Below are 19,296 nucleotides of genomic sequence, written 5' to 3'. Positions count from 1 at the left end.
GATAATCACTAGTTTTGAACTTTCTTTTTGGTCCCTATTGAGTAAAATATTTATGTGTTTATCTTTTGGGGATTTATCATATCATTCTCTTATATGTAGTTTCTAAATACTTTTGTAGAAGTGTTTATAGGTGTTGTTCATGGCTTTGTCTAAGTATAACAATAAATTGGCATCTTAGTTTCAAGGTTGAAGAACAACACTCGATTGACATCTCATATGTTAGATTGGATTTTTTTAAGAAAAATTTCAACTTTTATCATTAACTAATGTTATAAACCGAAAAATCGAACCGAACCGAACTAAACCGGTAAGAACCAAACCGATGGTTATTTTTTATATTGGTTTGATTTGGTTTTAGAAATTTAAAAACCGATTAAGTTGGTTTGGTTATGATTTTGATCAAAAATCGACCCAAACCGACCCATGAACACCCTGCATATAGATGTGTGTGTATAGTTGTTAGTGATACATATAGATATGTGGGTATAGTTGGTAGTGATAAATTTATTTGATACATTTGAATGTTTTTGGAGTACATAATTATGCCAATTACATTAGTATATAACTTATTAATACAAGAATACATACGTTTGTGCATTTGTTGTTACAGGATATATTTAATTCAGTCAAGTTCTATGGGTGTTATTTAGGACACACATTTTTGTGATACTTTTAAATCAAGTCATGTTTGCGTGCTGAAACAAGAGATACATAATTGTGATACTTTTAATTTAGTCCAGTATTATTTGTTGATTTAGGATATATGTATTTGTGACACATATGCAAGTTTTGTCCCAAATTGAGGTGATGTGGAGAGAAAACAATGGCGCAGGCAATAGCTGTGAAGATGAAGTGGCTGCGGCGTGCATCAGGGTTGGATTGAGATAGTTGGAGCATGCGAGAGATGAGATGAAGGGCGTTGGAGGTAAACTACATAAATGATTTATAATGGGTGGTGGTGTTTTTTGTCTCTCATAAGAATGGTTTTATGAAATTATTCTTCCTTTTTGTTATATATTACAATTACCTATTTGCCCCTCAATATCTTAAATATTTCTAAATAATTTTATACTTATTTATTTTTCAACTTTTTTTTTTAATTATTTTACTTTAATTTTTATCTTTTCTTCTCTCTCTCTTAATTTTTCTCAATCCTTATTTGTTTTTACCTTTTCTCCTCTCAACTTCTATTTTTTATAAAAAAATTCTTTTTTATTTAATCTTTTTTTCTTTTTAGTTTTTCTCAATCCTGACTTCTTTTCCTTTCCTCTCAACTTCTATTTATTTTTAAATTTTTCTCCTTTTTATTTTTCTTTAATTTTTATTTTTTTCTCTTATTTTTCTTTTTAATTTTTCTCAATCTTTATTTTTGTTTTGGTTTTTTTATTTTTTTCATCCTTTATTTTTTTTTATTTTCTTCCCTCAGCTTTTATATTTTCTTTATTTTTCTTTTTTATTTTCTTTGATTTTTTTTTAAGATGTTTTTCTTCATTTTCTTTTTTTTTTGCAATTTTTATTATATTTTTCTTTTCTTCTATTTCTTCCAATCAAATTACGTTTCATGAGTAAGAATTGACACTACCACATTGTAGAGGCAAGACTTATGACTTTCAAATAAAAAGTTACATGGGCAAGAGTTAACACCATCACATTGTGTTTTAATTTCTGAGATGTTCTATAACTCTTACCTTAGAGACACTGAAGGACTTTCAAACAGCAAATCATGCCCCACGAGCAAGAGTTGACTCTACCACATTATGTTTTCATTTATGAGATGTTATACAACTCTTTCTTTAGAGGTAAGATTTAGCTGAAGGACTTTCAAACAATAAATTATATCCCACAGGAAAGAGTTGACACTACTATATTATATCTTCATTTATGAGATGTTCTATAACTCTTGCCTTAGAGGCAAGACTTAACTCAAAGACTTTCAAACAATAAATTATGTCCCACGAACAAAAGTTGATACTACTACATTATGTCTTCATTCATGAAATGTTCTACAACTCTTGCCTTAGAGGCAAGACTTAGATCAAGGACTTTCAAACAACAAATTATGTCCACGGATAAGAGTTGACACTACCACGTTATATCTTCATTTATGAGATGTTCTACAACTCTTTCCTTAGAAGCACGACTTATCTCAAGAATTTTCAAACAAGTTATGTGCATTAGACAAGATACAACACTAACAAATTATGTTTTTTGCTTATGAAATGCTCTATAACTCTTGTCTTAGAGGTATTCCCAGCCCAAGGACCATCAAACCATAAATTATGCCTCATGGGCAAGAGTTACACACCATCACATTATGTATTGATTTATGAGATACTTTATAACTATTTCCTTTGATGCAAGACTTAAACCAAGAACTTTCAAGCAATGAGTTGTGCCCTATGGGCAAGAGTTGACATTACCACATTGTATTTTGATTTATGAGATATTTTATAACTCTTACCTTAGAGGAAAGACTTAACCCAAGGACTTTCAAACAACAAGTTACACTCTATGGATAAGAGTTGACACTATCACATTATGTTTTGATTTATGAGATATCTATAACTCTTGCCTTAGAGGCAAGATTTAGCCTAAGAACTTTTAAACAACAAGTTGCGCTCCATGTGCAAGATTTAACACCATCACATTGTGTCTTGATTTATGAGATGTTTTTATATATCAAGAATTTGCAAACAACAAGTTATGCCCCATGGATAAGTGTTGATACTACCATATTATGTTTTGATATTCTATAACTCTTGCCTTAAAGGCACGAATTAGTCCAAGAACTTTCAAACAACAAGTTACGCCCCATGAACAAGAGTTGACACTACCACATCGTGTCTTGATTTATGAGATATCTATAAATCTTGCCTTAAAGGCAAGACTTAGCCAATAAGTTACGTCCCATGGACAAGAGTTAACACTATCATATTATGTCTTGATTTATGTGATGCTCTATTAGTCTTGCTTCTAAGACAAGACTTAGCTCAAGAACCTCCCAAAAGAACAAGTTACGTCCAATGGACAAGTGTTGACACTACCACATTATTTCTTGATTTATAAGATGTTCTATAACTCGTCTTAGAAGCAAGACTTAATTCATGGATTTTCAAACAACAAGTTATGCTTCTCAAGCAAGACTTGACACTACCACACTATGTTTTGATATATGTGTCGTTTTATAATTTTTGCCTTAGAGGCAAGACTTATTCCAAAGGGCTTCCTAACAACAAGTCATGCCCTTAAATTTGCTTTGATGTCAACAAAAAAAAAAAATTCCTTGTGGATTATCCAACGTTTTATTTATTAGCAAAATATAATAGAAAAATTAACAAAAATATAACAAAAAAATAGAGAAATAAAAAAAAATATTGAGAAAAAAAATGACAAGAAAAAAATAAAGGTTAAGAAAAAAAGTAAAGATTAAATAACAAAAAATAATTGATAAAAACAACCATAAGAAGAAAAAAATAAAAATAAATTTAAGAAAAAAACAAAAAAAAAAAAAGAGAAATGAAGAAATAAATAATGTTTTAGGAAAAAAAAAGGGAAAAGAAGTAAAAGAAAAATAAAAGTTGAGATAAATGAATTAAAAAGAAAAAAAAGGGAAAAGTCAAGGTTAAAAAAAAACTTTAAAAAATTAAAATAGAAGTTGAGAGACAAATGAAAATAAAAAGTTTAAAAATATTTGAGGTGTAGAGGTTTAAAAACTTTTCTCATGGAGATCAAAAATTGAAAGTTATCTACTATTGAGCATCCCATGTAATTTCCTGGGCATTGTGGGGTTGATTGGAGCGGGAATATGCTGAGATGAGAGAAGTCCATAAAGGTGTCTTTGAGAGGCAATTAGTCGGACACTTCGTGGGCAATGGTAAGAGAATTGGAGGAAACATAGTCAACGAGTTGAGTAGCGAAAAGCGGAGAACTGTACCTTGAAATTTGGTTGAATATTTTCTTCAGTATTGGATATCTCAGAGATTCATTTCAAAACACATATGACGTAATTATGTCCCATAAATAAAAAAATCTGCTACTTTCTTTTTTATCTAATCGTATATTTTAATATGTGTCAGAATCAATATGTATCACTCGTTAAAAAAGTGTTGTTGACTCCTTAACTTATGAAATGGGATGTATAAGTTACCCGAGGTTTAACCCATGACCCATTATACAATTATTTGTACAAGAAATCTGGGATTCATCATTGCCACCGATCTAATGATTTATTCCAATTTGGCCTACAACTTTTTGACTTAGTAATTACTACGTAATCCTATTTTTCTCTTACAGCTTGCTCTTCATTTAGTACAGATTTAAGCAATTTGCAGCTAACGATTCTAGCAACTCTATTGCATTACTCTTTCGTTTTAATATTTGAATTGTGAGAAAAGGACAACTAAAGAAAATATATACTCCAGTGATATACAGAAAATAATAAAACCCCGAGCCATTTAGTTTATTCAAATAATAAAATAATAGAGTAGGAGATTTGCTTGATGTTTTATGATTGTACCAAACTTGTTCTTTCTTACATGTCATAGTCCAAGGACAAACTCTATCGAATACAACAAATTACTAGTAATTCTTTTTAACAACTAAAGAGAACACACATTTTAATTCTTATATTCAATTGACTGAATTCTTACAATGATATAAGATAGCTTATTTTATTTTATTTTTTTAAAAAAGAGATATAATAACTTTCCAAAAAATTATGTTTTTTACTTTGACTATATGCATCCTCTAAAAAAAATCAACAATAATTTCATTATTGTCAATATCATTCAAACTTCAATCTATTGAGTGTGATTGTACAAGTCGGAATAAGCGCTAATGGTACTTTATCCATTCCATATTACTTCTATTTTTATGTTTTTTTATACCTTTTAAGAAAATATGTAATAGCATTAGCCATAACATAGGTCTAATCTAACTTTTACCTTTCCTAAAAAGAAATTCACTTAATTAATAGTACTGCACTAATAAAAACAAGAAGAATAGACCATGAAAAAAACAATAAAGTTATTTTTATCTTTTTGAAATTGTAAGTACTTTGAAATAAATTCAATTTGCTAAAGGGAAATACTATAGAAGAAATGAAAAAATAGGCCAACATATATTCAGCCCCTTAAATTTGCCCAAAATTTTCATTTAGACAAACTTTACCTTGTTCCAATTGAACACAAAACTATACACAAATTTGTTCCAATTAGACAAAACCAGCTTTTTGTTTGCCAAATAAAGAGATGTATCACATCACCTCATTTTTCACAATCTGTCCAGCAAATCAAATACTGCCCAAACTTTAAAAACAAGCTCACAGTCTGCCTCAAGCAGTGCACAAACCTTAAAAATATGCCCATAATCTGCCTCAAACAGTACACGTCTTAAAAACAAGTATAAATAACATAAATACCAACCCTTTTGGAAGTAATTACACTCTCCCACTTTTTTAATTACTTTACTCTCTTTCCCTATTAATATACATAACATAGCTGACATATACATAGCATTATGTGTATATGTTGAAATTTTTGTAATATGTTTAGAGAGTTAAATTTTTTTGTAATATTGAAAACATAAGTTGTGTAGTTGTGTAATTTTTAGTAAAAACAAACAACTAAATTACAAGTCCACAAACAAAAGGCATAGATGTTTGCACCAAAAACATTAACCATCCGCATAATGAAGATTCAAAATCACATAAATCATCCTTTATAACCTGCTCAAAATGCATCCCAAAAAAACAAATGAAAAGCAGTCAATAACATAGATGTCTAATGCTGCAAATTACATTGCCAAAAAGTCGGTTGTGTCTAATTGGAACAAACTTGTGTATAGTTTTATGTTCAATTGGAAAATGGTAAAGTTTAAGCGTCTAAATGGAAATTTTGGGCAAATTTAAGGGCTAAATGTGTTGGACAAAAAAATTAGGACAAATATCCAGATTTTATATGATTATTCATCCCATGATAAATAATACTCCACTATCACAAAAGTGACCTGTGGGCCACTAAAAAGTACAAACAACTGAATAGTTGTAGTTTGGACGGAGATCCAAATTCAAAATTATACAATCCATCAACGAACAGCTGTAACCCACCGAGAAGGTAGAGTGTACACAAATCTTACCTCTATCTCTCAAGAGCAGAAAGATTATTTCCGATATATCCTCGAATCAAGAAAATACGTCCAAAGCGGTCCCAAAAAAATAAGTAATGAAAGTACAAACAACAAACAATAACTAAAATAGCAAATAGTAATAGAACGAAAACTACAAGAAGACAACAATCAAGGTATAAAAAACAATATATTACAAAAGAAATCCAAGAACAAAATATTACAGACGTAATACTACGACTAGTATGAATAGCTTATTTTGCCCGTACTAATGCTACGACAATCCATCAAGATAGGAAATATATAAACAAAAACAGAAGGTTGAAACTTTCTACCACGGTCACACGAAGACACCAAATACTTCATTGATACTACTTTTCCCCTTCTTTTTCTTTCCGTTCTTAGCTTTCAGCAGTGAAGCAAGTTAATTTTTTATCTCTTAAGCATTCAGCACAAGCCTTTTCCTATATATAACCAGAAATAACATTAAGGGTGCGACTTACACTTTCTACCCTAGTGAAACATGAGTCACGGGTCACCCACGGCAAAAATTTGTTAGTAAGAAAATGGCCAACACTTAGCTTGAGAGAACCCAAGCTGTCAAGAAAAAAAGGGGGGAAAACTACGCAGGAACGAAAAATTAACGTCAATCACAACTCTGATAAAGTTGATATCAGTACACAGCAAAAACTGTTCCGCTGCTTGCACACTGGCAAACAAAGAAACTAAGCTAAAATTTACCACCAAAATTTATCCAGCCACACAAACTATGCTGTGGTAGAACTCTGACTAGGGCCACCTCTACGTCCCCCTCTCCCCCTAACTTGATAGCCTTCGCCACCTCGTCCACCTTGAGCCCTACCACGCCCTGAAAAATCACGTCCTCCAAATTCATTTCTCCCGTAGCTCCGACCTCCACCAAAGTTTCCGCGGCCCCTGAAATTGTCATTTCGGAACCCTCCTCTTCCAGGAGTGAAACGGCCTCTCGCACTACCAACTGCAACATCAAATTGAAAAACAAGGCTTATAATATTACATGAAAAAGTCATGGTCCAATCAACTCTTACAGTTTGAAGGTATGAATAGATTGCAGGATTTGATGTCTATTTTTTAATGTGAACTCAGCATCCAAAACTTTTAAATATAATACAATCTTTAACTTGCCTCTAGTTGTAGTTCTCTTCATCTCAACAACAGCTTGACGACCCCCAATGGTAATGGGTGAAGCCTGAAAAAAAGAAAAAGAATTACCACGTAAACAACAGATCCAAGAATTTTTTAAATCATACACCTGTTTCACGTACTAGATAAATAACAGAGAAGAGACATCTAATACCCTGAGTATAAAGATAACTAAAAAGGATGGAAGAGAGAAAAGTTAATTTTCACCCACATTATGCACGGAAACTGCACATTCCAGATCCTACTTCAGACAAAACTTCTTTTAACCTTAAATGAAGTTCATGGACTCAGAACCAGGATTAATTAATGCATGCCAACCCCAATGGTACCAAACGCATCAGTTAGCAATTAAATAATTCGTCATCAAATACATCACTATCTAACTTGAATTTTAACTGGTTTTGATTTTTTCTTCAATAAGTAAATACTTTTGTATAATTGTTACTACTATATAAGATGATATTTCAATTATTGTAAGTAGGGAACACGCATAAGCAACCGATAAAAGGCTAAGTTTTCAACATCTTCTCAAAGTCCAGAGAACACAAGCAAGAGAAACTAACACCACAGGATTATAATGCAAGGTCATTTATGACTCAGCAAACTGACATCAGAGCACTTCTTATGGTTGACGAGTTACAAATAGAACTGTACTGGAATACTAGACTTGGCAGAGCACTAACTGAACTAATTGTGGCTCTACCACAGGTGATAGCAGAACTTCACACTGAATCTAGGTCTGCACATGCTTTAGCCTTGAATAAATACCATTTCCTTAGATTGTAGTGACTTTATTGATATGGTGTAGCATAAACATTATGCTCCATCTATAAATGTAGATTTTGATCACTCCTAGAGGGTGCAGTCTGGTTTCACCTTTAGAAACATTCTGAAGGTAATATGTGCACCCCTAAGCAACAGAAAATTAGGAAAACTGGAAAAACCATCCGATTTTTGTGTTTCTGTAGCAGTACCACAATTCTCAATCACTCATCAAAACACACTTTTCTTTAGGAATAGACAAAATGTATGCGTACACACACATCACTTGCTTTAAATACTTATCACGTTATGGATGCAGGAGAATCAACTCAACTCTTGTGAGCTTTTGAGGAGCGTGAGGAATTATTGAAATTATATGGAGTCTCGAAAGATGGGAACTAGTCAAAGAAGTGAAAAGAGCAAGTCGAAAGCTAGAGCAATTAAGGGCTTTGAATGTCTGATGGAGCTGGTGTTGTAGGTGTCTTCTACGTAAAAGGGCAGGAGAGTCCCCTAATCACTTACCTTGGCATGGTGAATTTACCTGTCAGATTTGGACTATGTTCTTAAACATTGTTGGTGTACAATGGGTCGTGCCATATGATGTGAAGAATTTACTTCTTAGCTGGTATGGCAGAAAGTTGATGGCAGATTTAAGAACACCTGCAAAGCTGTCCCCTGTATGCATATCATGTCGAGTTGATTTGAAAGAAATATGAGATACTTTAATGGGGAAAGCCGCATATTTTATTTATAATCTATAGATGTCTATAGAATTTATATTGTTGCTGCAAGGAACAGATGGTTGGCGAATGAGCCGAAGATAATTTTGTAAGGGATGTAATTTCTCTTCTTTTGTACTTCTGCAGTACCTCCTTGGCACTAACTTTAATAGAATATAACTATCACAACAAGAATATTATAAGTCTATCTTCCCATCTTATTTTCTTCCCTTTGCATTCATTAACAATTTTGTACTTAAAAAGAATAATTCTAAGCCAGCATTATCTCAATGTCGCACCCACGAGTAGAAGATGTTGTGGTCTGTAACTTAGTTCGCTAGCACAAGCCTTGTCAGACGGTCTGAGGGTGATAGGTTCTTTACTCCTTTAAGGGGCCGTTTGGTTTGCAGGACTAGAATCAATAATCCCGGGATAAAATAATAATCCCGGGATAAAAATGTAACTCACTTGTTTGGTTGTAAATATTTGGGATAACTTATCCCGGGACTAATTAATGGTGGGATAACAATCCCAAGACTATTTTTCTTTGGTATAAAATTATACAAGGACAAAAGTACCCTCATTTTCATTTCTCTCTCTCTCTCTCTCTCACACACACACACACACACACACATACACACATATATATATTATATATTCATAAATAATAAATTATGTTTACTTAACGTATAATATATTCATAAATAAATTATATATATATAATAATAATTAACATAAACTGGTAAACTGTATAATAATTATGTTTTGAACGTATAATATATATTATGAACAGTATAATATATTATGAACATAAATATATATTATGAATAACGTATAATATATTCATAAATATATATAAATTAGATATTCATAAATTATGTTTAATTAACGTATAATATATTCATTAGTTATAAATATAATATATAACGTAATTACGTAATATATAACGTATAATATTATGAATATATTATGAATATATATACGTTAATTATGTTTAATTATATATATATATTATGTTAATATATTTAATTATATTATATTATGTTAATTATGTTTAATTATATATAATTTAATTATATATAACATAATATATAATGTAATATATTCTCACACACACATAAATTATGTTTAATTAACCTATAATATATTCATAAATAAATAAATTTTGAACAGTTTACCGTTCAAAATGGTTGTAAAATATATAAATTATGTTTATTTATATATTTTAATTTCTCGAAAAAATAATAAAAAAATTTTAAGAATGAATATTTAAAGCTTAAAAATAAATATATATATATAAAAAAAGTTAAATAAGATGGAGGGTATTTTGATAATCAATCAATTTATTCCTAGAAATTATACCATGCATATTACTTTGAATACAACAAACCAAACACTCAATAAAAAATAATCCCAGTATAACTTATCCCATCATAACTTATCCCAACATAACCAATCCCGGTATAACTTGTTTTCAAGCCAAACGACCCCTAAGTGAACAGTTGTTATTTCGACAAATAACCATTATATGGGGACCAGCACCCGTGTCAAAATCTGGCATGTCATTGACCATGTACATTCACTCTTTATGGCGAGGCAACATATCACATACTACCACGTCAAGTAAGTTCACACATTCTAAATTCTAGAAAAGGATAGCCTGTGCAATGATATTTCAGGGAGTACAAACCTGTATGGCATTGTGCATGGAGCTCACATCTTCAAATTCAACAAAGCCAAAGCAGAATCCTTGTTGCTGCAGAAGAGGGGACAAGTGGACACATATTAACGATCTGTAGGAGTCAGTGAATCAAGATGAATATAATGTGTGCTGAACCAACCCTATTACTTCTAACTTGTACACCTCCTTGCTTAATAGGCCCATATCTCTTAAATTCAGCTTCAAGTTGGGTTACAGTAACATCTAGAGGCAAATTGCGGACATAGATGGAGTGTCCCTCAGCTGCAAGAATTAAAATTAAAGCAAATTAGACGACAATGTACTCTTAATAAGACAGTACACAATGAGAAAATAGAAGCAAAATAAGCAGACAAATATGACAAAGCAAGTAGATCAAATTATCCAACATCTGGATCAAACTCAAAACACATCTACTTAATGTGCTCCTTCATTAGCTAAAAAATTAAAACTGAACATCCTTGTTCCATTTGTTGTTAAATATAGATGTGTCCATCACAAGATTTTTCCTAGATTGAAGTAATGAGTATATTTCAGGCAAGTTTCAAGAAATAAACCTTCGGCTTCAGTATCATTAGTTTCAGCAACATTAATTCCACTAGGGGCAGTAGCGTTTGATGCTTCAGATGCTGCAGTTTGTGCTACTGCAGCAACTGGCTGCTTTACCGCCTTCGGAGGAGCCATTCTGGAAGTATTAGTGGGTACATAGATTTTCGTTGGCCCTTTCTTTGTTTGTGAACTGACAATCGATGCATATGACTTCTTTGGAGCATCCTCTTGCGCAACAGAGTTAGCTGATTCGGTATTTACAGGGTTCTGGTCCTCATTGAAATGGGATTCAGCTTCCACAACAATCTCTCTTTCATCAACAACTTGTCTCCCATCTTCCAAAGAGTCATTTGCTTTTTCCTCAACATGTTGAGCTTCTTCGGCATATGAGCCAGCTTGGTTGAAATTTGAAGGATCAACCACATGATTAGGTTCTGGATTCAAAATGAAAATAGTCCAGGATTTTAAGAGAATACAAGAACAAGTACAATTATTGAATTAGAAAAGACATCGAACCTGGATCAGGGATCAGAACCTCTGACTGCAGATCCTCACTTCCATTTATCGTTTCTGAGACGGTATCAGTCTCAGTTTCTTCTATGTATCTAAAAACATCATTCAAGACAAAATAACCAGTTTCCTGTGGGGCAAGGAAAAATGTCTGGGTGAACTTCCTTCTCACGTTATCCTTTCTGGTTAAGCATCCAGTTACTAAAACAATCACCCCATCCTTAAAGGATTCCTGTGCATCAGCAGTCTTTATTTCGGCCTTGCAGTTCTTGTAGTCCAATGAGCATATAAAATCATTGATACCCTGTTCAAACATCAAGAAATATAGCAAGATAGTATTGAATTATCACCTTATTATGCAATTTTTGCTAATGTTTCTTCAATTATTATCTCTAAACAGGATTTTTTAAAAAGGTGTAACAAAGAACAACAACAACAACAACATAACCAGTAAAATCTCACAAGTGAGGTCTAGGGAGGGTAAATTGTACGCAAACCTTACTACTACCTCAGGGAGATAAAGAAGCTGTTTCCGAAAGACCCTGGGCTCAAGTGTAGCAAATCTAGATACAAAGAAGAGGAACATAGTGCAGATAATATGACAACACGGGACAGTACAGACACAAGTTGTGCTTCCAAATGAATAGTTGGAAGTATGTTTCCTTTTCAATATTTTTCTGTTGGAGCTTTATGACTTTGAAAGTTGGTTTTACAACCTGGTGGTCTTATTGGCGCATACCACGGTGGGGTCTTGACAATTTAAAATACTCTTGTTTCTTTTCTGATTGTTTATGTTTCCTTGTTTGTTACCAAAAGCATATTGCATGGTTTCCGAGAATATATCTCCAACATCAACCACTTTCACAATCATGACTTCTGCAAACATCTTAAAAGTTGGTTTTAGTTGGTAAAGGATGCTGTTGTTTTAGGAGGAAAATGGAATCTATCATAAGAATCCAGGATGAAGACAGACCCACTGTGTGAAACATGTCAGACACAGAGTGTCATATGCAATGTTAACAGAATCTTTGATAGGTAAAGGAGGTAGACAAAACCGCTAAACACCTTTTTTTTTCTTTTGCACGAGAAAGGAACTACTTTTGGGGGCTGACGGTACTCCTTGGGATGGTTTAACGCAACAAACAGATCACATGCAATAAATAATGGACATTAACTGTGGTTTGAATTGTCTCCCGGCTCAATGGAAAGATACCCTATTCTACACTTCATCAAGACGAAAAGCATGTCTTTTTTATTCCTCCAAAAACATTCATTTTTTCTTCTGCAGATCAGCAAAACAACGAAAATAATACAAGAAGATAGCTTGGGACAAGAGACAAGCATGAGTTAGTAGATGAGAAACTTGGTCGTCAATAACTTCTGGGGTTTTTGGCTTTAGGATCAATGACAGATATATCATTACTTAGTTGATATTTTCTCTTGCACAACACCTTTCCAGCACATTACATATCATAAAAGTAAACAAACCAATACTACTTATACTCACGTCCATTGTTGTCACAGATGACATCACACCATTAGAATCTGGGCGACTTAAGACACTCGAATTCTGGTAGAATCGGTATACTTCATCTGGGGAGCGATGCTGAATTTGATAATACTGCTCAACAAAAGCATTTCCAACGACTTGTGCAGAGGCTGTGGTTTGCATGGCCATTCTGTAGAAATTTAACAAGATGGTTATCACTACAAAACATCATTGTTTGGTCATTATTTGTGCAAGAAAAAGACATCAGTTGCAAATATCAGTATAGTTCAAACAGAAATTACCTGATACATGCTATGTCATGGAGCAAGGAAAAAAAAAAAAGATGGTCAGAATCTGAACATATGGGCAAAGGGTTGGGAAATCAAACATGAAAGATCCCTGGGATAACTATCAGTTGTATGACTATGAAGCTAGATGCTAGGATACCACAAACAGGGTATAAAAAATTAATCTTTGCACAACCTACATATTGAGGGTTTTCATTTGGTAGTTTCTAATCGTTGGCAAAAGCCAAGTACCTGCAAAAGAAAAGGTTAAGTCCTAATATACACTTGTTAATCCTCACTAATAAAAATATAGGATGTCTTTGGTATGAAGCAAAATGTTTTCAAGGAAAATAAGTGGATTTCTTACTTGTGTTTTTGTTTTCGATACATAGGCAAAAAATATTATGATAAAAGCATTTGTATATAATCTAAACAAATACCATGGGAGATAGGGGTGGGGTAGGGCAGTGGAGTGGTGGGGATGAGGGCTACGGGAGTGGGAATGAAGTTGAGGTGAGATGCAGGGTGAGGGGGATACAATCAATGTGGAATGCCACTTGTGAAACTTGGTTTCCCATAAGAAGTCATTTTCCTCAATTTTAAGGAGCTAGTTTTCCTAGAGAAATTGATTTTAAAAAATTTGACTAACCAAAAACAACAAAACATACCTAGTGTATTCCCACAAAGTGTGCTCTGGGGAGGGTAAAGTGTACCCAGTCCATACTAGTACCTCGGATGAAATAGAGAGATTGTTTCTGATAGACCCCCGACTCAAGACACAAAACCGTAAAAAGACATAAAACAGTAAAAAGTTTGACTAACGGAACAAGGAAAATAGGAAAACATTTTCTGCCTCCAGAACGAACACACCCATAATATACATACATATTAAGCCCTAAATAACAAATACTGAGACAACACCAGCCACAGGCAGAACCATATATTGACGGAAAGCTACCTGTGACCGGGGAGCTCGGGAACCAGCTATAGGGTGGGGTTCCAGAAGTACAGACCAAACCTATTTCAATTGCAACCGACTCCTCATATTAAGTAGTTGATACAACCTAACCCCTCAATTCTTCTAAAAGAAAAACCTTTTTCACTATTTCAATTATACATGGATTAAAATCACTAAATGACAAAGATAATCCCTATACTATAATTCAGAATCATCTGGCTTAAGACAAGTTAAACAAGGATTATAGTGAAGAGATCAATAATGCAAGCATTAGTAATTCAGTAATTATAACACTAGGATTGTTTTTTTTATTTATTTATTATATTGTATTAAACTTGAATGTGCAATGTATTTTTGATTTAAAATAAATTGTATACGGATTTAGGTAGGTCTTCATAGATAGTTTTGTCATTTTAACACTTTATTGATCTATACTTAGTCATGGTATAGCTTATACGACATTGGTTTATACACACACACACACAAAAAAAAAAAAACACAGATGCTGACACGGGTGCATCCTTCATTAGTGATTACAAGTCGACCAAAATAACTAAAGAGCAGTTCTGGGAGATGAACAAGACTAATGGGTAAAGCCCCAGCAGCAGGAAAAAGAACCCTGATAAGCTCACAACATTATTTTTGGGGAGGGAGCAGGTTTGGGTTTCATTTCACGAATGCAACAACTCTAACGACTAGCAGAACTAAAATTTGAACAAGTGGAGTAATATTTACAAGTGAGATTCATAAAGCACAACCCACAGATCTGTTCTTAATTTTCATCATACAAAGCCCTTCACCCAAACCAGAAACCAAACAGTTCAAAAAATAGAAATTACTTAAAAAGAATCATTCAACAAATCCACATTTCCAAAATAGAAACTTTAGGAACATCGATCATAATTAAAATGACTGCTGGTCACCAGGAACATGGTGGTGCAAATGGATGTTAAAAATATCCCCAAAAATAAAAAATTGCTTGTAGGAAACATTGAAGTTAATGGAATAAAGAAAAGCAGAACCGTTACACTAATTAAGCAGATCATTAACTGTTGGTAACCAGAAAGAGAAGAATCAGATGGGAAGAGAAAGTACCGGAAATGGAAGAAGTACAAGATGACGGCTGAGAGAGCGAAGAGATTCAGTAATCAGTACCTAGTGAGAGAGTGAAAGGATTTGTTTAGCACTTAGGTTTTGGAGAGAAAGAATGAATATATAGAGGGAAAGCTACCTGTGACCGGGGAGTTCGGGAACCGGCTATAGGGCTGGGTTCCAGGTTACGGACCACCTCTATTTCAATTGCAACCAACTCCCTCATATTTAGTAGTTGATCCAACTTAACCCCTCAACTCTCTTTTCTAAAAACTTTTTCACTCTTTCAATTATACATGGATTAAAATCACCAAAGTGACAAAGATAATCCCTATATTACAATTCAGAATCATTTGGCTTAAGACAAGTTAAGCAGGAATCATAACGTAGAGATCAATAATGCAAGCATTAGTAATTCAGTAATTATAATACTAGGATTGTTTTTTTTTCGAACGTTTAGTTTATGTGTTAAAACTTGAATATACAATGAATTTTTACTTTATGTCAATTGTATAAGGATTTAAGTAGGTCCCCAAAGATAGTTTTGCCATTTACAATACTCTATTGACGTATTAGTCATGGTATTGTTACTCAGACTCTTCACTTTCGGTGTCGCACCCATGTCGACACGACATGGGTGTGGGTGTGGGATCCGTACCCGATCTGGTCAACTGATTTGGGGTACTCTGACCAAAATCGATAGGTAAAGTAAAGACAAATTTAATGATTTTAGTAATAAAAACAAAAGTGAAGGTAAAATTGAAGAAAATAGAATAACTTGTACATAGAAATTTCTATGTTACTGCTTTTACCTTTATCTCCTTTGAGGATTCTCCTCTTGATCAATATTTTCTCCTCAAATTTTCCACATAATATCTTATAATTTAGGTTTCATAACTCTATTTTAGATATTTGAATTAGTTTTAGCCGAATCCCTGCACCCGTACCCAAACTTGGATCCATATCCCCGAATCTTAAAATTGAGATCATGAAGGATCCAACCTCTAGATCCACACTCATAGCGGACACCTGCACCCGAGTCTAAGCAACTTACTATTGCCTATACCACATTGGTCTTGATATAAAAACAAACAACATACCCAGCGTAGTCCCACAAAGTGGAGTCTGTGGAGGGTAGAAGGCACGTGGACCTTACCTCTACCTCTACCCCAGAGTGAGTTGAATAGGCAAATACTGACACAAGAACATTCTCCATTAGCCATTACAAGTCAACCAAAGGAGATGAACAAGACTAATAGGTAAAGGCCCAACGATAGGAAGAAGTAGAATCCTAATAAGTTGACAACATTTTTTTGGAGGGAGCACGTTTGGGTTTCTATTACTATATATTGTTTCGTGTAGTTCGATTATAGTATTATTTTGTGGTAGTACTATTTTGATACCATTTGTTGTTTTCATTACTATCTATTGTCTCTTGTACAGTATTATTTTGTGGTAGTACTATTTTGATACCATTTGTTGTTTTCATTACTATCTATTGTCTCTTGTACTTCCATTACGTCCTTTTCTAGACTATTCTTGTCTTGAGCTAAGGGTCTGTCGAAAACAGTCTCTTTGCTTTTGAGGTAGGGGTAAGATCTGCGTACACTCTACCCTTCTCAGCATGTTGTTGTTGAGCATGTATGGGTTGGTAAGGGATGGTTTAAAAGAGCTAGAGGTAGATCAAAGAAGTATTATGAAGAGGTGATTAGACAAGACATGACACAAGTTCAACTTACCGAGCAAAATGACCTTAAATAGGACATTATGGAGGGCACTTATTATATTAAAAAGATAGTAGGTAGTTGAGTGTTATTTCGCTTATTCTTCCATATCACATATTCGGGTTTAATTTCACAAATGCAACAACTCTAATAACTAGCAGAACTAAAATCCACAAACAAATGCAGTAATATTTACAAGTAAGATTCAAAAACGACAACCCACAGATCTATACAAAGTCCTTCCAAACCAGAAACCAAAGAGTTCAAAAAAACATAATAATAATAACTAAAAAAAAATCATTCAATCAATCGACATTTCAATAATACAATGACTGCTGATCACGAATAATAGGTAGTGCAAATGAATATTTAAGGTAATATCGAAGTTAAAGGAACATAGAAAAGCAGAACAGTAACACTAATTAAGCAGATCATTAAGTGTTGCGAGTAATTGAATAGTAAGAGAAAGTACCTGAAGTGGAATTCGTAGATTGAGTGATGAGTAGGGAGAGAGTGAAAGGATTTGTTTGGTACTTTGTTAAGGAGAGAAGCAATGAATATATTTGAGGGAAAGCTACGTGTGACGGAGGAGTTCGGGGACGGCGAGGGCTTTGGTTCCACCAAGTACAGAGCACCCCTATTTCAATTGCAACCAACTCCTTCATATTTTGTAGTTGATGCAATTTAACCCAATCACTCTTTCAATTAGTAGATAGGATCCAATATTGAAATCTTTAAGTTTGTAATTGTTCAATTATTGTTTTTGAAAAATAAACTAATTGCTGCTTTATTTTCTTCATTTCAAAATTGTTGTCAAATTGCGCCTTTTTTTAGTTAATAATTTGAGTAATTTTTAAAGTCAATGCATACTAGATTAATTTAATACTTTAAAATTAAAATTAGATATTCGAATGCTATCCAAAATGTACTACAAATTGTAATAATATCCAAAATGTACTACAAATTGTAATTTTCTTACATCAGTATGATGAAAAAATATGTCTTAAATATTGTTCAGTTCATTAGACAAATATTTTGAAATGGTAGAGATAATATTTTCAGTTAAACACTACATACATTAATAATGGGATCAGATTTTATAATTAATTATCTATTCATTTTTAAATCGCCACAATTAACACAAACTTTTAGTTCTCGAAATATGTATGAGCTAGTAATTAAAAATTCAAAACTTAAATATATGAAAAATGTTAATTCAGATAAAGAATCTATATCTATATATACTAAATAGCAAGAAAGTCTTGCCAAGATCTTGCCAAGTGGCAATACAGGATTATTAAATGTGTTGGTTTTTAGGACAAATTAGTTAATTTAGTTACTAATTAGTTATTAGTTATTTTATTTAATTTAAAATTGTAAAATAATAAAATATTAATATTTTTTATGAAAATATTTTATTTTAAATCTACTAAAATCACTCCATCAAACAATAGGTATGCAGTAAATTTACTTAAATTTGAATTTTTTTTTAAGAAAAATATCTAATTCAAATAGCTTTCTAAAATTCAAACATTAATCTAGTCTTTAATTTTAAAAAATATCTAATTAAATATATTGTTAGCAATTAAAATATTATAATTAACTTAAATAGTTTGGACATTTTTTTAAAAAGACAGAGGTTAAAAAATGGAACAAGCTAAACGTGCTCCAAAATAATAGAAGCAAGCAAACCCACAATTTTCAGTTAAATTGTTAAGATTTTATTTATCTATATATATATTTATTATTTATTTTTTATATTTTTAAACCCGTATAGTTATTTAAATTTTTAAATATTAGAGTTGTTTGTTAATTAATTTTAATTGTAAACTGACATATTATTGAAATGGAATATAAATTTAAAGAAAAAAATTAAAGTTATTTGAAACACTAAGAGCCCGTTTGGGATTGCTGTTACAAAGCTGCTTATGATAAAAAAGGACATGTATTAATAGACTTTTACTACTAAAATTAATTTATAAAGAATTTATTTTAAATATATATTATAATATTTTTAATTTAAATTTTATTTTTAATTAATTAAATATCATCATCAATGATATTTTCATATTTATTTAAAGAAAATGAGTGAAAATAAAATAATAATATAAAAATTCTAAAATAAAATAAAAAATTCTGATGTAAATATGAAGTATTAAATTTTAAAATCAAACTTATAAGATATGTTAATTAATTAATAAG

General features: G+C 32.3%; 1 protein-coding gene across 3 annotated transcripts; it reads right to left on the bottom strand.

Moving 5' to 3' along the window:
* Positions 1–6,763: 6,763 nt before the first annotated feature.
* On the bottom strand, positions 6,764–17,770 carry LOC107858729 (nuclear transport factor 2). 3 transcript variants are annotated; one of them, XM_016703504.2, is made up of 10 exons: positions 17,567–17,746; positions 15,374–15,433; positions 13,336–13,345; positions 13,052–13,223; positions 11,551–11,848; positions 11,043–11,468; positions 10,628–10,749; positions 10,477–10,542; positions 7,288–7,351; positions 6,764–7,120 (listed from the first exon to the last, which is right to left on the bottom strand). In XM_016703504.2, exons 4-10 carry the CDS (start codon positions 13,220–13,222, stop codon positions 6,891–6,893), a joined length of 1,377 nt encoding a protein of 458 aa, XP_016558990.2. In that variant the 5' UTR covers position 13,223; positions 13,336–13,345; positions 15,374–15,433; positions 17,567–17,746; the 3' UTR covers positions 6,764–6,890. The 3 variants fall into 3 exon arrangements, with proteins under 3 accessions (XP_016558990.2, XP_016558988.2, XP_016558989.2); XM_016703502.2 differs by lacking the exon at positions 13,336–13,345 and having other exon boundaries at positions 17,567–17,749; XM_016703503.2 differs by lacking the exons at positions 13,336–13,345; positions 15,374–15,433 and having other exon boundaries at positions 17,567–17,770.
* Positions 17,771–19,296: the final 1,526 nt, after the last annotated feature.

This window comes from Capsicum annuum, chromosome 2 (genome assembly GCF_002878395.1).
Source record: "Capsicum annuum cultivar UCD-10X-F1 chromosome 2, UCD10Xv1.1, whole genome shotgun sequence".
In the NCBI taxonomy this organism is placed as follows: domain Eukaryota; kingdom Viridiplantae; phylum Streptophyta; class Magnoliopsida; order Solanales; family Solanaceae; genus Capsicum; species Capsicum annuum.
The sequence above is the reverse complement of the archived record's forward strand: the minus strand, read 5'-3'. Positions and strand labels throughout refer to the sequence as shown.